Source organism: Terrapene carolina, unplaced genomic scaffold, assembly GCF_002925995.2.
Source record: "Terrapene carolina triunguis isolate 2854851 unplaced genomic scaffold, T_m_triunguis-2.0 Scaffold141, whole genome shotgun sequence".
NCBI classification, from domain to species: domain Eukaryota; kingdom Metazoa; phylum Chordata; order Testudines; family Emydidae; genus Terrapene; species Terrapene triunguis.
The window spans coordinates 10,147,843-10,166,675 of NW_020664492.1; the positions used below are offsets into that span (position 1 = coordinate 10,147,843).

The 18,833-nt window shown below is 37.7% G+C and overlaps 1 protein-coding gene across 1 annotated transcript in view; it reads left to right on the top strand.

Moving 5' to 3' along the window:
• The window catches only part of LOC113406807 (neurobeachin-like), a 942,582-nt gene that overhangs the window by 808,013 nt on the left and 115,736 nt on the right, over positions 1-18,833 (top strand). The window contains exons 44-45 of the mRNA XM_029911985.1: positions 5,815-5,927; positions 15,671-15,811. Of these exons, the coding sequence (XP_029767845.1) occupies positions 5,815-5,927; positions 15,671-15,811 (254 nt within the window). The remainder of the gene's footprint in view (positions 1-5,814; positions 5,928-15,670; positions 15,812-18,833) is intronic.

The following is an 18,833-nucleotide window of genomic DNA, read 5'->3' on the forward strand; positions in this document are numbered from 1 at the left end:
CTGTTTTACAGATCAGAAACAAACAAAAAAAGATTAAGTGGCTTGCCCAAAACCACACGGCAAGTCATAACCCAGGTCTCCTGATTTACGATTCTTTTCTTAATCCACTAGGCCATACTACCTCTCAGTGAATATGTATAAATAAATGTTAGAATAAATTATATGAGTGATTTATGGATTCAGTAGTTTATTCATAGATTCATAGATTCATAGATTCTAGGACTGGAAGGGACCTCGAGAGGGCATCGAGTCCAGTCCCCTGCCCGCATGGCAGGACCAAATACTGTCTAGACCATCCCTGATAGACATTTATCTAACCTACTCTTAAATATCTCCAGAGATGGAGATTCCACAACCTCCCTAGGCAATTTATTCCAGTGTTTAACCACCCTGACAGTTAGGAACTTTTTCCTAATGTCCAACCTAGACCTCCCTTGCTGCAGTTTAAGCCCATTGCTTCTTGTTCTATCCTCAGAGGCTAAGGTGAACAAGTTTTCTCCCTCCTCCTTATGAAACCCTTTTAGATACCTGAAAACTGCTATCATGTCCCCTCTCAGTCTTCTCTTTTCCAAACTAAACAAACCCAATTCTTTCAGCCTTCCTTCATAGGTCATGTTCTCAAGACCTTTAATCATTCTTGTTGCTCTTCTCTGGACCCTTTCCAATTTCTCCACATCTTTCTTGAAATGCGGTGCCCAGAACTGGACACAATACTCCAGCTGAGGCCTAACCAGAGCAGAGTAGAGCGGAAGAATGACTTCTCGTGTCTTGCTCACAACACACCTGTTAATACATCCCAGAATCACGTTTGCTTTTTTTGCAACAGCATCACACTGTTGACTCATATTTAGCTTGTGGTCCACTATAACCCCTAGATCCCTTTCTGCCGTACTCCTTCCTAGACAGTCTCTTCCCATTTTGTATGTGTGAAACTGATTTTTTCTTCCTAAGTGGAGCACATTGCATTTGTCTTTGTTAAACTTCATCCTGTTTAACTCAGACCATTTCTCCAATTTGTCCAGATCATTTTGAATTATGACCCTGTCCTCCAAAGCAATCCCTCCCAGTTTGGTATCATCCGCAAACTTAATAATCGTACTTTCTATACCAATATCTAAGTCGTTAATGAAGATATTGAACAGAGCCGGTCCCAAAACAGACCCCTGCGGAACCCCACTCGTTATGCCTTTCCAGCAGGATTGGGAACCATTAATAACAACTCTCTGAGTACGGTTATCCAGCCAGTTATGCACCCACCTTATAGTAGCCCCATCTAAATTGTATTTGCCTAGTTTGTCGATAAGAATATCATGCGAGACCGTATCAAATGCCTTACTAAAGTCTAGGTATACCACATCCACAGCTTCTCCCTTATCCACAAGACTCGTTATCCTATCGAAGAAAGCTATCAGATTGGTTTGACATGATTTGTTCTTTACAAATCCATGCTGGCTGTTCCCTATCACCTTACCACCTTCCAAGCGTTTGCAGATGATTTCCTTAATTACTTGCTCCATTATCTTCCCTGGCACAGAAGTTAAACTAATTGGTCTGTAGTTTCCTGGGTTGTTTTTATTTCCCTTTTTATAGATGGGCACTATATTTGCCCTTTTCCAGTCTTCTGGAATCTCTCCTGTCTCCCATGATTTTCCAAAGATAATAGCTAGAGGCTCAGATACCTCCTCTATTAGCTCCTTGAGTATTCTAGGATGCATTTCATCAGGCCCTGGTGACTTGCAGGCATCTAACTTTTCTAAGTGATTTTTAACTTGTTCTTTTTTTATTTTATCTGCTAAACCTACCCCCTTCCCATTAGCATTCACTAGGTTAGGCATTCCTTCAGACTTCTTGGTGAAGACCGAAACAAAGAAGTCATTAAGCATCTCTGCCATTTCCAAGTTTCCTGTTACTGTTTCTCCCTCTTCACTAAGCAGTGGGCCTACCCTGTCTTTGGTCTTCCTCTTGGTTCTAATGTATTGATAAAAAGTCTTCTTGTTCCCCTTTATTCCCTTAGCTAGTTTGAGCTCATTTTGTGCCTTTGCCTTTCTAATCTTGCCCCTGCATTCCTGTGTTGTTTGCCTATATTCATCCTTTGATGAATTAAATTATTTTATTTTAAATATTTTATCATTTATTGTAGTCTTGCTCCTTGAGTTGCTTTATGGTATGGCATAATTATACTCCTCTTCATTTATGAAAGAACAACCCGTACAGTAGTGTTGAAGTACAGAGAGTTCAGAGGAAAGCAGGGAGAAAGATTCCTGTGATGGCCCAACATCAGGCTCAAACTGCTAACTATTTCATGCAAGTAGTCCCATTGGCTTCAATCAAGATTATGATATGGGAATACAACATCAGCACATTTATTTTAAAATAATAAAATTCTTTGCAGTTCTACAGCACCTTTCTTTTAAAACTATAACTTGTTTCCAAAAAGAACTGGATAAGTTCATGGAGGATAGGTCCATCAATGGCAACCCTATTCTCTGAGTGCCCCTCGCCTCTGTTTACTTTGCCAAAAGCTAGGAGTGGACAATAGGAGATGGATCTCTCAATGATTGCCTGTTCTTTTCATTCCCTCCGAAGCACCTGGCACCAGCCACTGTTGGAAGACAGGATACTGGGCTAGATGTACCATTGGTCTGACCCAGTATGGCCACTCTTATGTTCCTATGTTCTCATTTGAGGATCTCCAAGAGCTTTACCAATATTAATTAATTAAACCCTTTTAGGGAGGGGAAATTAATATCCCATTTTACAAATGTGGAAAATGAGGGCACAGTAAAGTCAAGCAACTATACCAGGGTGTTGCTTCAAAACTTTGGCAAAGGCAGGGAGGAAAAACTAAAACTGTTAATACTCACTCCTGTGCTTTAGCCACTGAGCACCTTTCCCCTCTCTCCTTTATTCTGATAATTCTTGTATGCTCCTTGAATCATATGTTTGATAAATGTTCATCTGCTCTAGGAGTCTTATCAGAGCATATATTCACTGATGTAGTAATTGTTGAGATTATGTGAGAACTATATTTGTATTTATTTCCTCTTTATTTGTACATTGCACATATATAGGCATTAGATCAATTTTCCTTTCCAATTTCTATTTGTAGCTAAATTAATTTTATATTTTCTGATATAACACTGATTTATTAAAAGTACAAAATAACACAAAAACTGTTAATACCTACTTTTATTGGTATCAGTGAGACTGTATGTAAAAATAGAGAAATGCTTGTTGTTCATCAACATTCATTGAAAAAATAGGGTGTTTGTGGAGCAATGAAAGTTTTATATTTCACTAAAGCAGACATGATTTTTCTGTGGGACTGCCCAGAACAAGGAAGCCTGTGTTTCCCTGTGCTGGTTTTTGTATCCCAGGAATCTGTCCAGAATCTGGAAGGAAGCAGTTAGTGAGACAGGGCTGTAAATCTGCAGCAGGACTGGGGATTGTTAATGTAGGTTATTTCAGTCTGTTAATTTAATACATACATATACACACGTGTATTTATTACATGATTTTTTTTAAAGAATCATGTTGCATATTATGTGATTCTCAGTAAGTCAATATGGGAGCGGGTGCAGGATTAAGAGACTTGTTTTTTTTAATGTTTCATATAATTGAGGGTTTTCTTACTACTACTAGCTGCTAGTTGACATGGATATAAGGTTCTTTCATATTTACCATCTTCTAGTTGGCAATTCATTCAGAATTTCCAATTGATTGATTTTAACTGCAAATTATTGTTATAAATTGGATCTACAAATTGCTTTTGCTAATTTGAACTGCTTACTTGTGGTAATGGGGATTTGTTTCTTAGATTTGGGGGAGATGCTTTGGGGCTAGAGTAAAGTTCAGTCTTTTTGAGGAGATTTTTAATCTTGACAATAGTTAGGAAGTAACATTAAAACAAATTCCACCCACCCATCTCAACGGATGGGAAACTTGATAGGGCTGGTGGTGACTGAGACAGCTCCAGATGATGGGAGGAGGAGAATACATGCTGGGGAGATGCAGGGGTATTCCCTCTTCCTCCTGAATCTCTAGCTAATCATTGACCAGCTGTGGGAGAAAGGGACAGATTGGCTCCTCTCCTTTCGTCAGTTTAAACCCTAATCCTGGCCATGTGGAGTCTCTCTTTGCTCTGTTTCAGCAACCGTTCTCCCTCAGCATCCTGGAGGTGCAGTTAAGTTAAATAGGAATAAAGATTTAGTAATTTGTGGTAGCAGCGTTAGTTCGTCGCAACTTGTGGTCAGTTTCCAGTGTGGTTTAAATGATTCCCAAAAGTAAAAGACCTAGGATTTTTTCTGTTGGGCCTTGTGCTCATGGATTATGGGGAAACCTTGATCTTCACAAGATGAGGTCCCCTTTTAATACCCTCTGTCCCACTTGTGAGATTGGGGGTGAGGGTGGTAAGTCTCAGATGAGTGAGTTGAGTCCTGGGATAGGCAGACGAGAAGCTATCCTGAATTATGGATTATATGATAGGAGCCCTATAACCCCCACACTGGAACCACTTAAAGTGCCTGGTGTGTGAGAGTATGTGTGACAGGAAGGATAGGGCTCCTCCCCTTCATTAAGTTTAATGAAGTTGTGGGCTGCTGCTTAAAATCCATTCCTGTGTCTGTTCTCATTTGCCACTGTGCCCAGATCAACATTATTGTAATAGAAGTTTGGTTGATATCTTGGGTTACAACACACTCATGCACACCTATAAATACCCACCCTCCCTCCCTCCTTCCATTCAATGCTTTAGATTAAACTACAGCGTATGGTATTGACATTACTTTGTGTATGTAGTCCAGATAGTTCTCCACAATGTTCTTCCATGATTTTAAGTCCAACGTGTAGAGGATAATATATAATTTATTAAGGCTCAAATCACGAGCCTAATACCCAGCCTGAGTAGATGGGCTGGATGCTGGACATATACTGGGGGCAAGGAGTGGAGCGCAGTTGTCCCTGAATTGAGAAGCAAGCACAGAGCTGCCTGGCAGAAGCTACTTAAGCCTGCAGGCTGCAGGAGCCTCCATGGGGTTTATCTTCCCAGTGGTGGGAAGATAAGAGAATCTGCATAGTAGCAGATCCTCCTAGCTCCTTGCGGATCTCCTACTCCCTTTGCACTACTATGTTAAAAAACTCATTAGAACAGGGCTTCATGCTGGGTAGGCAGTGTGCCAGACTTACCAACAGTCCCATTCCTACCACTGCAGTGGAATTTCACCTGTTTCTCAGGAAAGGCACCCTCCACCATCGTGGGAGATGGAGTGCAATTAACCCTTAGGATAAACCAATATTATGAGAAATGGGCCCAAACCTCAAAACCTGAGATTCAAACTCCCAAACTTTGGAAGAGACTAGATCCAGTTCTGAACTTTGCAGCTTGGACCCCTTTCTTTTATTTGTTACTTACCATCTGTATCACACTCCTCACAACGGATACACTTATGCGAAAACAAAAATGATTTTTCCAACTTTAAATTTCAACAGATGTTTAAGAATGTTGTTTAGTGTTACTAACGGAGGCTATCAAATAGGATTAAGTGGCATGTGGTTGTTGTTTTTTTGCCACCTCTGAACATTCGTCTCTTCTTCTTACACATAACCTATGTGGCTGCTGTCTTCTCAATTTTAATTCACATACATGCAACTGGGAGCATGTTTTTCCCTTCAGGTGATAACTGTATTAATATAATAGCAGATAATTGGGAACATAAGATACAACAAATATAAAGATAATTTACTACTGGATTGTTTATCAGTAGCATAAATAGGCAATATTTCATAACTTTTACAAGATTGTTTTTTCTTCATTAGGACGAACGTACAATGATCTAAACCAATACCCTGTATTTCCGTGGGTGTTAACGAACTACGAATCAGAGGAATTGGACCTGACCTTACCAGGCAACTTCAGGGATCTTTCAAAGGTAATTTTCAACCATTTATGTTAAAGAAATCTAGCCAAACTTCTTAATGAAATAGAATATTTTAAATTTTTGTTACTAAATAGGTGGAATTAATAAGTTCGGCAGGAAAAGATAATTATTTTATGAAGGCTCATGGGAGGAGGGATAGCTCAGTGGTTTGAGCATTGGCCTGCTAAACCCAGGGTTGTGAGTTCAATCCTTGAGGGGGCCATTTAGGGATCTGGGGCAAAAATCTGTCTGGGGATTGGTCCTACTTTGAGTAGGGGGTTGGACTAGATGACCTCCTGAGGTTCCTTCCAACCCTGATATTCTATGAATCTATAAGTTATTTTGATATTTTTTCTTATGGAAGGTTGGTATTGTTTTGTTATATCAAATAAGTGTTAAATGGGAACTTATTTTTAAGGTGTCTGATGTATTTTATGAGCGCAGTGGCAAAACTAGTTTGAGACATATTAAACCTCTGTAAATATAAAAAGGAAGGTTTCCATAGCTCCTGAAATCATTAGTTTTCAGCCTTATGGACTTGTGTAAAAATTCAAATATAGATTTAGGAAAGCAAGCATAAAGTCCCCAACATGCCCTGTTAAAGACAACATTTGGCACTTGTGTCAGAACCATTTTTGCGCTTGTGTTATTTTAGGTTCAGGTTTATAAAGATAGATTTCCTTACCTCGGATGCCATTACACGGCACGCTAAAAGAGTAAATGACAAAATAATTTCATAAGTAGAAGGTGATTTCTATGGCACATAATTTGTCCTTTTAGGATGTCACCTAGATAAGACTTTTCTGTTTTAGACTGAATCTTTATATTATGATGTTTTTATGTCCTTTATTGATTGGTTACAGGAGGGTAGCTGTGTGTATTCCTAGATATCAAGATCTCATCCAAATAGTTGTAAACAAAAGATATTTTATTAGCAATTTTACAAAATGAGAGAAAGATAACTAGAAATAAACATATCTTGACACATGTAGTTAACTTTTAAATATTTATTTCATTTCCATGAATCTCTGAATTTCCTTGATACAGAGGGGATTGGAAGCATAAATGCTAGAAGGACTTTCCTTGCAGTACCTCTAGAAGCCAGAAGTACTGTAATCTTGTTGGGAAGCCTGCTCTCATGACACGTCTAGACTAATTTTGCACTTGGCATGTATGGATAGTACTTGGATAGATAAAGCAGCTGGAGGGACTGATTTGATGGTAAACCTGAATATAATCCCATTTTTCTTAAAAAAACATAAATACCTAAATTAAATTAAAAAAAGGCCAGATCTAAACGAACTGGTTGCAGGGTACTCTGCTCTTTCACAATATTATTTAAAATTTTCCAAAGAAATTCTTTGCAAGTATATAATGAGATTGTAATTTATATCAAGAGTGACAACAAAATCTGCAATAGTAGGATATCAGCATTGATAGTACCAGTATGTCAAGTCATTCCCAAGAAAGTGAAAATAGTTTTTCACTTTTCAATATTGTTTATGATAATGATAAAACATATGAATAAGAGTCTTCATCTCTTCAAAATCTCTCAGATTTCCTTTTTTAATATTTGCAGCAGCATGTAGCAGTTTGCATAGTACAATGCACTGAGATTACTCCAGAGTATGGTTTCATGAGATTTTTTTAAACAATTTAGGTCTGATTGAGTCCATATTTGGATGGGATCTCATCAAGGAACATAGGTGTTACCGGGAGTAGCTTACTGATTTAGTAGGTTCATTTTTCTTTCTGAGTCAGTAGTGACTTGTCAGTGAATTAGCATTTTTTTGTGGTATAAGGGAGTGCTGTGTTGTTCTTTTAGAGGAGATTCAAAAGCAAGTCCCTGACTACTTGTGTTCATATTAAAGAATCTTTTCCCACTTTTCACAATAATACTTTATCCCAGAATCCTATACTGCCCAAATTGGATAATTATATCCTATTAATCTAAAATTACCCTATAGTTCAAACTGGAAAAGTTCAGAGTGCTCAGCAGTTCCTCTGTTGAAATCCATTGTATATAGTGTTGCTGAAGCAGAATAGCTGCTGCATTGCAACCAAGATGTGGGGTGTAATCAGTGGTGGAAAAGCCATCCCTATATGTAATCTGCAAACCACTTGGGGTTCTTATGGATAAAAGGAAAGTAATTATAAGATTTCATTAACACATTATTCTGGTGGCGCCTAGTAGCAACTAAATAGGTTGCATTTCAAAATGGTCTTAAAATGGAGCATAGATTTTTATTTTTCTGTGAAGGTAGTTGACTAGCCAATGTGAAATTTCACACATGGTTCGTTTTTGTGCCTTTTGAATATTCTGTGTAGTTTTTGTCTCATTACTCTTCAAACATTTTCAGTAGGAAGTCTGTCATTGGACTGTAGCTGAAATTTTTTCTTGGCAATCCTACTTTCATTGTCTGTCTCCACAAAATTTGGTAGAGAGGTGGATCCTGAGTAGGTCTAGTGCAATGGGTAGGGTTTAAAAAAATTGAGTTGCTAATTTTTAGTCATTATTCACATTACAGCTGAAAGGTTATGTGCTATGCACAGAGGTCAGATTGATGGGGAGCTGGGCACATGTTAAATCTTCTCCATCAGGAGTTATCCCTTTCTGTCAGATTTTAATCTACAATGAAGAAGTGTTCCTGCACTGCTGCTGGCACATTAGGACTTCCTGCATAGCCACTGATGGATAAAATCTTCTCTGGTAGCAGCTGCACTTCTACCTTCTCACAGGTCTGCCCTCAACCCCGTTGCCCAAGTCCCCATCCTTTTAAAAAAAAAAAACCTGTAGGAAATTAATACCCTAAAATTTTCTTCCACAAGCCGTTACGGTTGCTACACACTTAACATACCTGTCACAAACCCACAAAAGCAAGGAAATAAAAATTCAGCTACCTTACATTTCCATATCTTTGTTGCTTTGAGTCAGGTATGTTATATAATATTAATGTTTTATATTTTGTGGAAAATAATTTTTATATAGGTAATTTGCTCACCATATAAGTGACAAGTATAAATAGTATTATAGTAAGTCATGTTTGTTTTTACATTTATTTAGTACCATAGTTATATATTTACATTTCCATAAAACGAAATAATTTTGAGCTTACATTATATGCCAGTGTTTCCATTCTGTATTGTTCAGGTTGCTGTATTGCACCTATCATTATAGTATCTTCGTACGTTTAAAGAACTGCTTGTCCAGTCACAAACAATTAAATTTAAATACTATTTTAAAAATAGGCACATTCTCTTTGTTCATAGCATTTTGTCAAATTTTCTATGCCTTGTTTTTTTTCCCCTTATATGCTTAATTGGAGATTTATAAAAAAGGGCATGGGGGCAATCAAGGTGCTGTAGCTGTAAGATATATTGGACCCCTCATTTGATTAGACAGTGTAAGCTCAAGTTTTATTCATTACATATACAAGGTTAAAGGTTATATTTATTGTTTGACAGGATGAAAAGCTAATGAAAGAGGCTGTCATAGATACATAGATTATCTTTTCACTACCAAACCATCAGGTGATCTGTTTCTTTTCTCATTTATTGAGATTTCCCATGCAAAAATACCAGTGGCAGTGAGTATTCACATGAGAAATGTGTGTTCAGGTCATATTGTACACTGAATTTCTTTAAGGATAGCACTTAGAATTTAATGTGATCTGTTTGTGTAAAATTATATGACGTTTATTCCTAAATTACAGTGAGTGCATGAGTTTGACAAGCTACATTGTCCCTGCTCATTAAAGTGTAAATGGGAATTTTTCCTCATTTACTTCCAGTCATGCATCCTGTTAAATAAAATGGTTTCTTCTTAAGGCAAAGTCCTACTAATATTGACATGTGTATGAGCCATCACACGCCCATTCATTGAATGGAAAAAATTATATTTTGTTAATGCGGAAGGTGTTTGACTGACAGATAATGATAAGCATAACCACTTTCCCATATTATTGTGCCACTTTAAGAAAAGGAAGTGATAATGCCTCAAGGCTTCTAAATGTAATAATTCAAATGAACGCACCCAAGTGTGAGTATTTCAAGGCAAACCACTCTTAATACTGCCAAATGTCTGTATACTATGTAATGGAGTTTATGTGGTTAGCAAAAGCCTTTCTAACCAGACCTAAGCTGCGCAAATTTCTTCATTTTATTTTTAACTTTGCCCTTTTCCACATGTAAATATACCACCAACAGGGAAATGAGTTAAATTTCAGTTTTGTATAAGCCATAAAATTAACCATTTACCTTTCTTACTTTAAAAATTAATGTATTGAACAAAACTCCTATACTTCAGAATCTGAATGAGTTGTTTATGCTGAAAGAAAAAAGTATTTATTAATCTACTAGCCATAAAACAGCTTATATTTTTGGGTAAATTTAAAGTAGTTTTTAGCATTTAAGTTCTTCAATTAAGTTTTAAAATTTTCTACCTTCAAGTGTTGTTTACATCAATTAAAAAAAATCAACTGGTTTAGACTGAGCCAAATTAAATCTACACATGGTATTATTTCCTTGGCAATCAAATACCACATTGTTGCATGCATTAGAACTACAGATAAATAAATAACATAGATACTGTGTAGGTCAGGACCATATAACAGCAATATTTTAGTGACCAAACCAATAGGAGGATAAATTTGGCACTACTGTACTGAGGAATGTACTTCTATAAATACCACATGAGTTAGCATAACATGTCCAATGGATAAAAGCATTAAATTTATCAGCAATACACTGGTTGAAAGACTGGAAACCAAAAGAGATTATTCAATTATCCAGGTAACATGCCATGGAGCAAATAGCAGCAATTTTCTGATATTAAACCAAATACTCACTTTGTTTTTAATGGAAAAAATTCAGCACAAATTGTGTTGACTAAAATAGGTTGTAACAACCAGCTTTTTGTGCAGTATAGTACATTAAAAGTAAAATGGTTGGACATTAGTTGGCTATAGTATCTTTTATTTTACAAACTTGCAGAGATAAGATTTTGGCTGTAGTAAAATAGTGGATTACTTTGTTGGTAGATTTTAGAAACACATCATGTAGAGTGAATAATTAGATATTATTTGATCTGACTCTATGCAGAAGAGGTTTTTAAACATAGAAAGTTAAAGAAATATGAAGACGCTCTTTTTATAAAACAAAGGAAACTATATATTTAAATGAAATGGCCATTTTGTAACAATTTCTATAATAATTTTTTTCACATGAAGTGTCAGAACAATGAATTAGCCTCGAGTAAATTAGACTGCTAGACTAGGCATGCATCTAAGGTTCTAGACTGGGACTCAGGATATTTGGGTTCCCAGCTTTGCCTTACACTTCCTTTGGGAAAGTCATTTAATCCCTTTGTGCCTCAGTGACCTGTATGTGAAATGGAGATACTACTTCCCTAACTCACTGGGATGCTGTTACTGATAAATTGATTAAATGTTGTGAGATGCTCAGATGGCATGATAATGGGGGCTGTATAGATACTCTTTGTGAAATCTGGGGTAGGGACAATGCGTAGGAAGTTACTGATCCCATTCACTTCCTCTCTTGTGCGGTGAGGGGAGATCCATGTCTGGAGGACCTCACCACATATGCAGCTATGGTGTGTAATCTCTCTCTGCATGCCTATTAGACATGTTGGGGGGGGGGAATCTAAGGATGGAAGTGATATTAAATCATATTTTTGTTGTTTCATTAAGTGTTCTGCAGATTCATCTGAAAATTTTAGCTTGTGTTAGCAAAATTAAGAGACTTTCTTCAAGAGAAAATTTGTTTAAATAAATGGCAGATTTCTAACCTGGAGCAAATTCCAAGATGATTCTGAACTGTACCCTTTGCACAGATCATCTAGACTAGTAACTATCCCGTTCTTACACTCAGCAAGCATTAGAACTTCTCAAGGGTAGTTTTCACAGCAGTGCTAACATCCCCAAAGAGGGAAATAATGAGAGGGATATGGTCAGGGCCATGTCCTTGCTGTGCCTTCTCCACTGGTCAGCAGAGATGGCCTAGTGAGAGTGAGAAGCTTATGCTACACTCATTCGAAAGATATAGGAGTGCTTGGTCACATTCCCCAGAGCTCATGGAGGCATTGTCAATACACAAAGTCAACTGTCAAGGTTCTTTTATGACCCCCATTACGGCATAATCTGTACACTTCCCAAGTATATATGGACTTATCTTTGCACCACCAACTGAGGTAGGGAAGTACTATCCCCATTTTACAGATGGAGAACTGAGGCAAAGAAAAAGACCAAGTGACTCATCCATAGCCATACAAGAAGTCTGTGATGCAGTAGGAAATTGAATATGGGTCTTCAGAGTACCAGGCTAGTTCCCCAACTACTGACCCATCCTTCCATCATGCAGTCTGTGACCTATAAAGGGTAGAGAGTGAGAGTCAAGTTGACACCTTCCACATGGAAGCAAACCCCATCTCTCTCCCTCCATCCTTTGTTCCCTCTCTGGGACAAGGGATTCCTCATGGAGATTTCTACATGAGAAGTTCTCTTCCATGGTTTTTCATGCAGGAAGTGACAATCGGGTTTTGCCTAAATTATCCATTTTATTCAGCAAACACATTATGTGTGATTCAGATCCTCCCAATCCAATGAATCCTAAGGTAATTGAAAGAAAACTGAATTCTAAGTCTGAAAAGAATATTGACGAGAATAAGTGTAGTCTTCAGAACACAGCTTTTTAATTTAATGAAGTAGATTGAATATGCATCTTCTAGAAGCAGTAGCTTGTCTCTTTATGACATGAAAATAATAGTGTATAACCTTATAGCTAATATGAGACTGCTAAATTGAAATATCACTTCTTCAGCCTAAAAGACCGCAGAAGCACAGTGGTGTTTGCATCAATGTTTTCTATGGTGCTTGGAAATCATATTGTCAGCTGCTTGGAGAAATGGAAGCATCAGTACATTTTACATTAAATGTGACAAAAACATAGAAGCTCACATCAAAAATATATCTTTGAAATATAGGTGTAAATCTCCATTAAAGAGAATAATAGCATCTTGCTAGTGTATAACTGTTTCCATTAAAATATTTCAAAATAGTTTTCAAGCATCATTTAAGTCTCACAAAAGTCCTTGTGTTATACCCATTTTGCAGATGGAGAAATTGAGGCAAAAGAGGTTGTGATTCATTTGGTGAAGGCTATGCAACAGCAAATCAGTTGAAAATATAGGATTAGAACTCTAGAGCTTTGATTCCCAACCTACTCTAACCATTAGACACATTCACTCCCAACTAGGCCATCTTGCACATATTTATAATAAAACCTTGATATGTCACATCTTTGTCATTTGAAGCTCCCAATATTTGCCAGTGCTGTTACAGTGGATTAAGAACTCTCACTGGCTTTTACATTGTGGAAGATACAAAATCCTGTCACACTAACTCATTCTGTATTTGCTTCTCAGAAGGAATGAGCATTGATTGTTAACAAGCATCATCAACTATACCCTTGCAATTGAAAGTAAAGCTTTTAAAATTTTCAAATAGCCATAGGGATTTGGGAAGTGAACCCTAACTGGCAGCAGTGAGATTGCTCCTAGTCAGTACCTTTTTATTTCATTCACCCTTTTGCAGAATTCACTTAATCACAAAGTGACCCCGGACATTAGTGAGAATTAGTAAAGTTCTGTGGTGACTGGAAGTGTATTTTTATAGTATGTCAAATCAATAGGAAAAGAAAATAGTCATTTAGTAAGTTACTCTTTCTAGAAATTAATTGTTTAAGCAAAGATTTTTGCAAATTATATACTGTAACAATGTCTGAGCATTTTCTTTAGACACGAGCTAAACTGTAAAAGACTGAAGAGATTGAATAACTGATGACACATGAGTAAAATCAAAATGTAAATATTTATTTTATTCTTTTTTCAGTAGTTGAGAAGACGCCTGGAAGAGATTAGGGAATGGGTCATGCTTCTCTTTCAAGAATGTTATGTGAGGCCTTGCAGTGCAATCTGTATCAGATAAGGCTGATCCTTAGGGATTACTCAGACATTTTACACATATGAGAAAGCTATTAGCATACCCATGACACAGCAAAGTATTAAGCACTCAGAATGTTTAGGGTAAACCAAAATGCTGGTACAGCATTGACTCGAAGTATAATTATTCACAGAATTGAACAATATTAACTATCTTTGAAGTTAGTTACACTATGTAAATTGTGAAACAAATGTGCTCTACTTCAGTCTTATTAACACGCAGACATTTCAAAAGACCCAGGAAATTCAGAACCAGTAAATACTTAATTAAAACTCTGCTAGTAATAGCTTTTAGTGATATACATAACATAATGATGATGGCATTCGTACTGGTTTGATAGTCTACTCTTTCCAAATGTAAGATGACTTTAAACTAACCATGAAAAATATGCTCCAGAATGAAATTTGGAGCACACATTTTTCATTTTTCCAATGGCCAGACCAATTTTCTATAAAAGATACAAGTGTAATAATAAAGTAAAATAAGTTTGAGGTTATAGCTTTGATATAAAATATTGGATATTGAGTATATATTGAAATGTGCTGATTAGTTCAAAATAATGTTGAACAACTTCTAGTATTTTGAGAAAAATATTACAAAATCCATGAGTAAATACTTATGTTCAAGTTGTAAATCGCTGATTAATAGGGGTTTATTATAAAAACATCAAAACTCTTAATTATTTGTATCATTGTAATGTACATGAAGTAGTTTTTTGGGATTCTAATAAATAAAAATGTCAATACGTTTTGGAACTATTCATCCTAGTGTGTAGTAATGTGTGTTCCTCTGAACGTGAAACCACATTTTATTAATTTTAATACTAAAATTTAATCCTTGACGGTTCTTAGCAGATTACTATTGCTTTTGTTGTTACAGTTAATACTTTAGATAAATAATTTAGTAACATCTTATCTGAAAAATACATATTTAAGATCACTTTACATGTATTATCTCACAGTTTGATATATATTCCGTCCCAATGTATTTTCTTTATCCCAGTACCTTTCTGTATTTTCCCACAGTAGCCACATAATATAGACAGGCAGCCATAACAAGTATATTTTACAAAGGACTATGACAGAAATTAAAACTCACAAAGTATTCATATTTCTTTTAAGTAAGAAGATTGTTGGTTTCTCTCTGTGAAACCTGGTTCTGTTCAGAGTGTAGCTGCTGTCTTGCAGGACTATGAATGTTTTCAAGTATTTCTGTTTAGGATCACCAAACACCACCCACCAGTTCTGTGTGAAATCTTTTCATCATGAAATGTGCATTACAAAGTATCCCGTGTGAGCAAAAGTCACTTTTCATTAGCTGTATCATTATGGTGAATGACAATAACAGAAATATTAGTTTGGTCTTAATGCATTTTAAATGCCATTTAAAAGTGTATTTCCAGAATAATGTTACTGCATTAATTGGGAAACAACTCTGACTTCAAGAAAGTCTTTGAAACTTTGCAGATGTGGATCACATATATTTGTCAATTAATAAAAGGAAAAGAAAAGAAAAGTTATGAGAGTTTTAGTAGATCCAGCCTTTGAAATAAAATTCCAAATCCATCTCAGTAATCTAAATGGATTAGCACAATGTGGAATAAGTTATCTACTCTTGGCTGCTGAATTTCATATACAGTGAATCTTAGCTAATGTATGCAGAATAAAAGTGACACACTGATCCAAAGCATACTACCCTTCATCTGTTATAATTATTCATCTTTTCATCTCTTTGCAGCCCATTGGTGCTTTGAACCCAAAGAGAGCAGTTTTCTATGCCGAGCGCTATGAGACTTGGGAAGATGATCAGACTCCACTTTATCACTACAACACCCATTATTCAACATCTACTTCTACGCTGTCCTGGCTTGTTCGTATTGTAAGTAGTTTTTTGGATCCTGCTTTTCATTTAATATGTTTACTTGTGTTTCTTTCTCTAGTATATATGTACCGGTACCTATATTTAAAGTTATATAAATAAATTCCAATCAGATCCTCCCGATGAATGTCTAGTCATGTAAAAGCCTCACAAATTTTCCATCTGCACTCTGTCTGCTAATCCCTAGCCACTGGGGTGGGGGTAGCGTCCTCCTGCCCTAAGAATCAGATGCATGCTTAGAACTTGAAGTGTGGAGGGAACTAGGACAAATAACTAACTCAATAAAGAAAAGTCAACTCAAAGAAAAGTTCCTAAACAGTAAAAAGCGACAGAGAGTCCTGTGGCACCTTATAGACTAACAGACGTATTGGAGCATAAGCTTTTGTGGGTGAATACCCACTTCGTCAGATGCATGTAACAATAAAAGACGTTCAACCCACTCAAGTTACCCTCTCAGTTTAATAACTTAGGTACTGGTGGGCTTTGCAACATGTCAGGAAGTTTAAAAAATAAAGTAAACAAAAAATACCCAACAACAATAAACACCTTAGGCTTTGTCAGACCAGTGGGGGAATTGTCTGGGTACACCGCAGGAAGGACAGGAGAAACTTGTTATGGATTTTAATCAGGCAGCAACTTTATTATATAGATGTCTGGGACTACCCGGCAGATAAAGTGTATAGTGCAGGCAAATCCATGCTTATTCAAATCAATTCTCCAGGGCTTCTGCCAGCCCCCCTTTGTTTCCATCCAGGTCCCCCAGTTGACCCATGGCTTGGACCTTACCATCCACCACCCTCGTAAGAGGGTTAAGGTAGGCTATGAGAACGGGGTGGGGGAAGGTTGGCTTCCTGCCGTACCAATCAGAGGAGTCCTAAACCCCTCCCCCGTTCTGTTCCTTTATCCAGTACCTCCTTTTAAGTCCTTTAACAGGCCATTTATCTGGTCACTGGCTTCCTTCCCTATGGAGTACCTGCACTGGACATCTGCCACAAGGAGGTGCCAGCAATTTGCTTCGCTGCCTCCTCCCCAAACCCAGCCGGGTTCCCAGACATCTCCAAATGGCCTCTTGCCTAGCAGCCCTACTGGGGAGAAAGAACCCATTGTCCCATGTGTGATCGTCAAGGAGCACCAGCAGCTGCATTGTCCTTGACCCAGTACTGCAACAACCGCCCTCCATGGAGGGCCGTATAAGTGAACAAAGAGACTTGCCCAACCCAGGTTTCGTACCTTTATGCCCTCCGGACCTCACATTCCTGCGGCGGGAAGAGGGGGTCATTGCTGCAAAGCTGACTACTGAGCACATTTTCTACAGCAGTTTCTGACCTCCTTCCTCCCTCCCCCACCCCCCCTATAAAGCAGAGCTGTCCTTCCCGGGTAAGCCCCAGACAATCTCTGCCCCACCTTAACTGTGGTGCAGTCATTATAGAACTCAAGTTTTATACTAAAACAGACATAAAATTATGGGCCACTGAAATTGAAGGTTTATTCTCATTGACAGAAAAATAAAATTTATGTTTCCAAATGAATCAAAAACAAGTGTATATTTTTGGATATTTTGAAATGTGCACAGCACATTAGGGTACTGAAATGTTCTTTCATTTCTGGAAACCTGGCATTAAATAAATTAAATAAATCTTTATAAATGGATCAAGCAATGGGCCCAAACTGCAAAGTTTGGATCCAGCCTGAACACTAGAGCAATGAGGCGTAGACATAGAAATATGGATTAAAGGCTTCAACTTCATTGAATTACTATAAAATTAAATTATTATAGAACAGGGTGCCAAAGGTTGCCAATCCCTGTTATAGAATTACTGAACTTGAGTTAAAACAGCACTCCATCCCAACAAAAACAGATTGTGTAGAATGTATCAGAAATGAGACGCTGCCACTCCTGTGTCACAGCCAGCCAATGGGACCTGACATGGAAAGCCAGACTCCTCCCCTCTTTCCTTGAAGGAAATTGGAGACTTGAGTTAAGAGGTGCTTCAAGATGCACAAACATGGAAGACTGCATATATCCGCCATTCCATGCCAATGCCCCAGAACAATGATTGGTTATTCCACAGTTGGAAGGTTCCCAAAATGACCTTGCTACCCTGCAATCTTCACTAGAAACTAGCCACAATTTGCATTAATCAGTACTCTAATTGAACCAGCGAGGCCTCTTTTGTGTCAAGAAGAAGTTGAAAACACCCACAAAACATTTTGCCAGTTCTGCCTTGTGGGAAAAACTCTTGAAGGCCTGAAAAAAGTGATTAGTTGAGCCCTTGACATCCCAGGAGATCCAGTGAATCTATCTGAAGGAAGGAAAGAGTGGAGCAACTTAAGGGCATCAGAAGCTGGCAGCTCAAATCCAGGAAGCTCCCTAAATGGTCCAAAATGGGGTGGTGGGAACAAATCAGTCAGGGACCATGGCCCAAAGTTTGTCCCATCCCAGACACTACTGCGATATGTACCCTATCTCCCTCGCCACCCAACACAAATACCAGGCACCACCCAAATCCAAGCAGCAGAGTGAGGGGAGGAGGGGAACAGGATGAGGATGCTTCCCTGACCCAAAGGGGTGCCTTTATTGCTCCTGCCACCATCAAAATCCAACCCTGCTGACTAGGGTGTGCATTTCCCATATTGGCAATGATAGGGTGTTCAGATTTGTGGTTATAGGACTCATCTCTGCTTAGGTTACGAGTGAAAATATTTATCATCTTTCCTCTAATGCCTGTTTCTCCAGGTTTCAGCTTTGGAAGTAGTGTCAATTAATGATTTGACTGGAGAATTGGATAAAAGTTTGTTGAAATTTGCAGATGACACTAAAGTGTTTTGATTAATAAAAAATGTGAAGGAGTGTGCAAAATTCCAGAGAGGCATAAATGCTGTGGGAGATTGGGCAGCACAACAGCAAATGAAGTTCAAATTGGATAAATGCAATGAAATGCACTTTGGCAAAAATACTCTAAACTTTCTATTATATATACTTACGGGCCATGAACTTGCTAGATCCCCTAAGGAAAAAGAT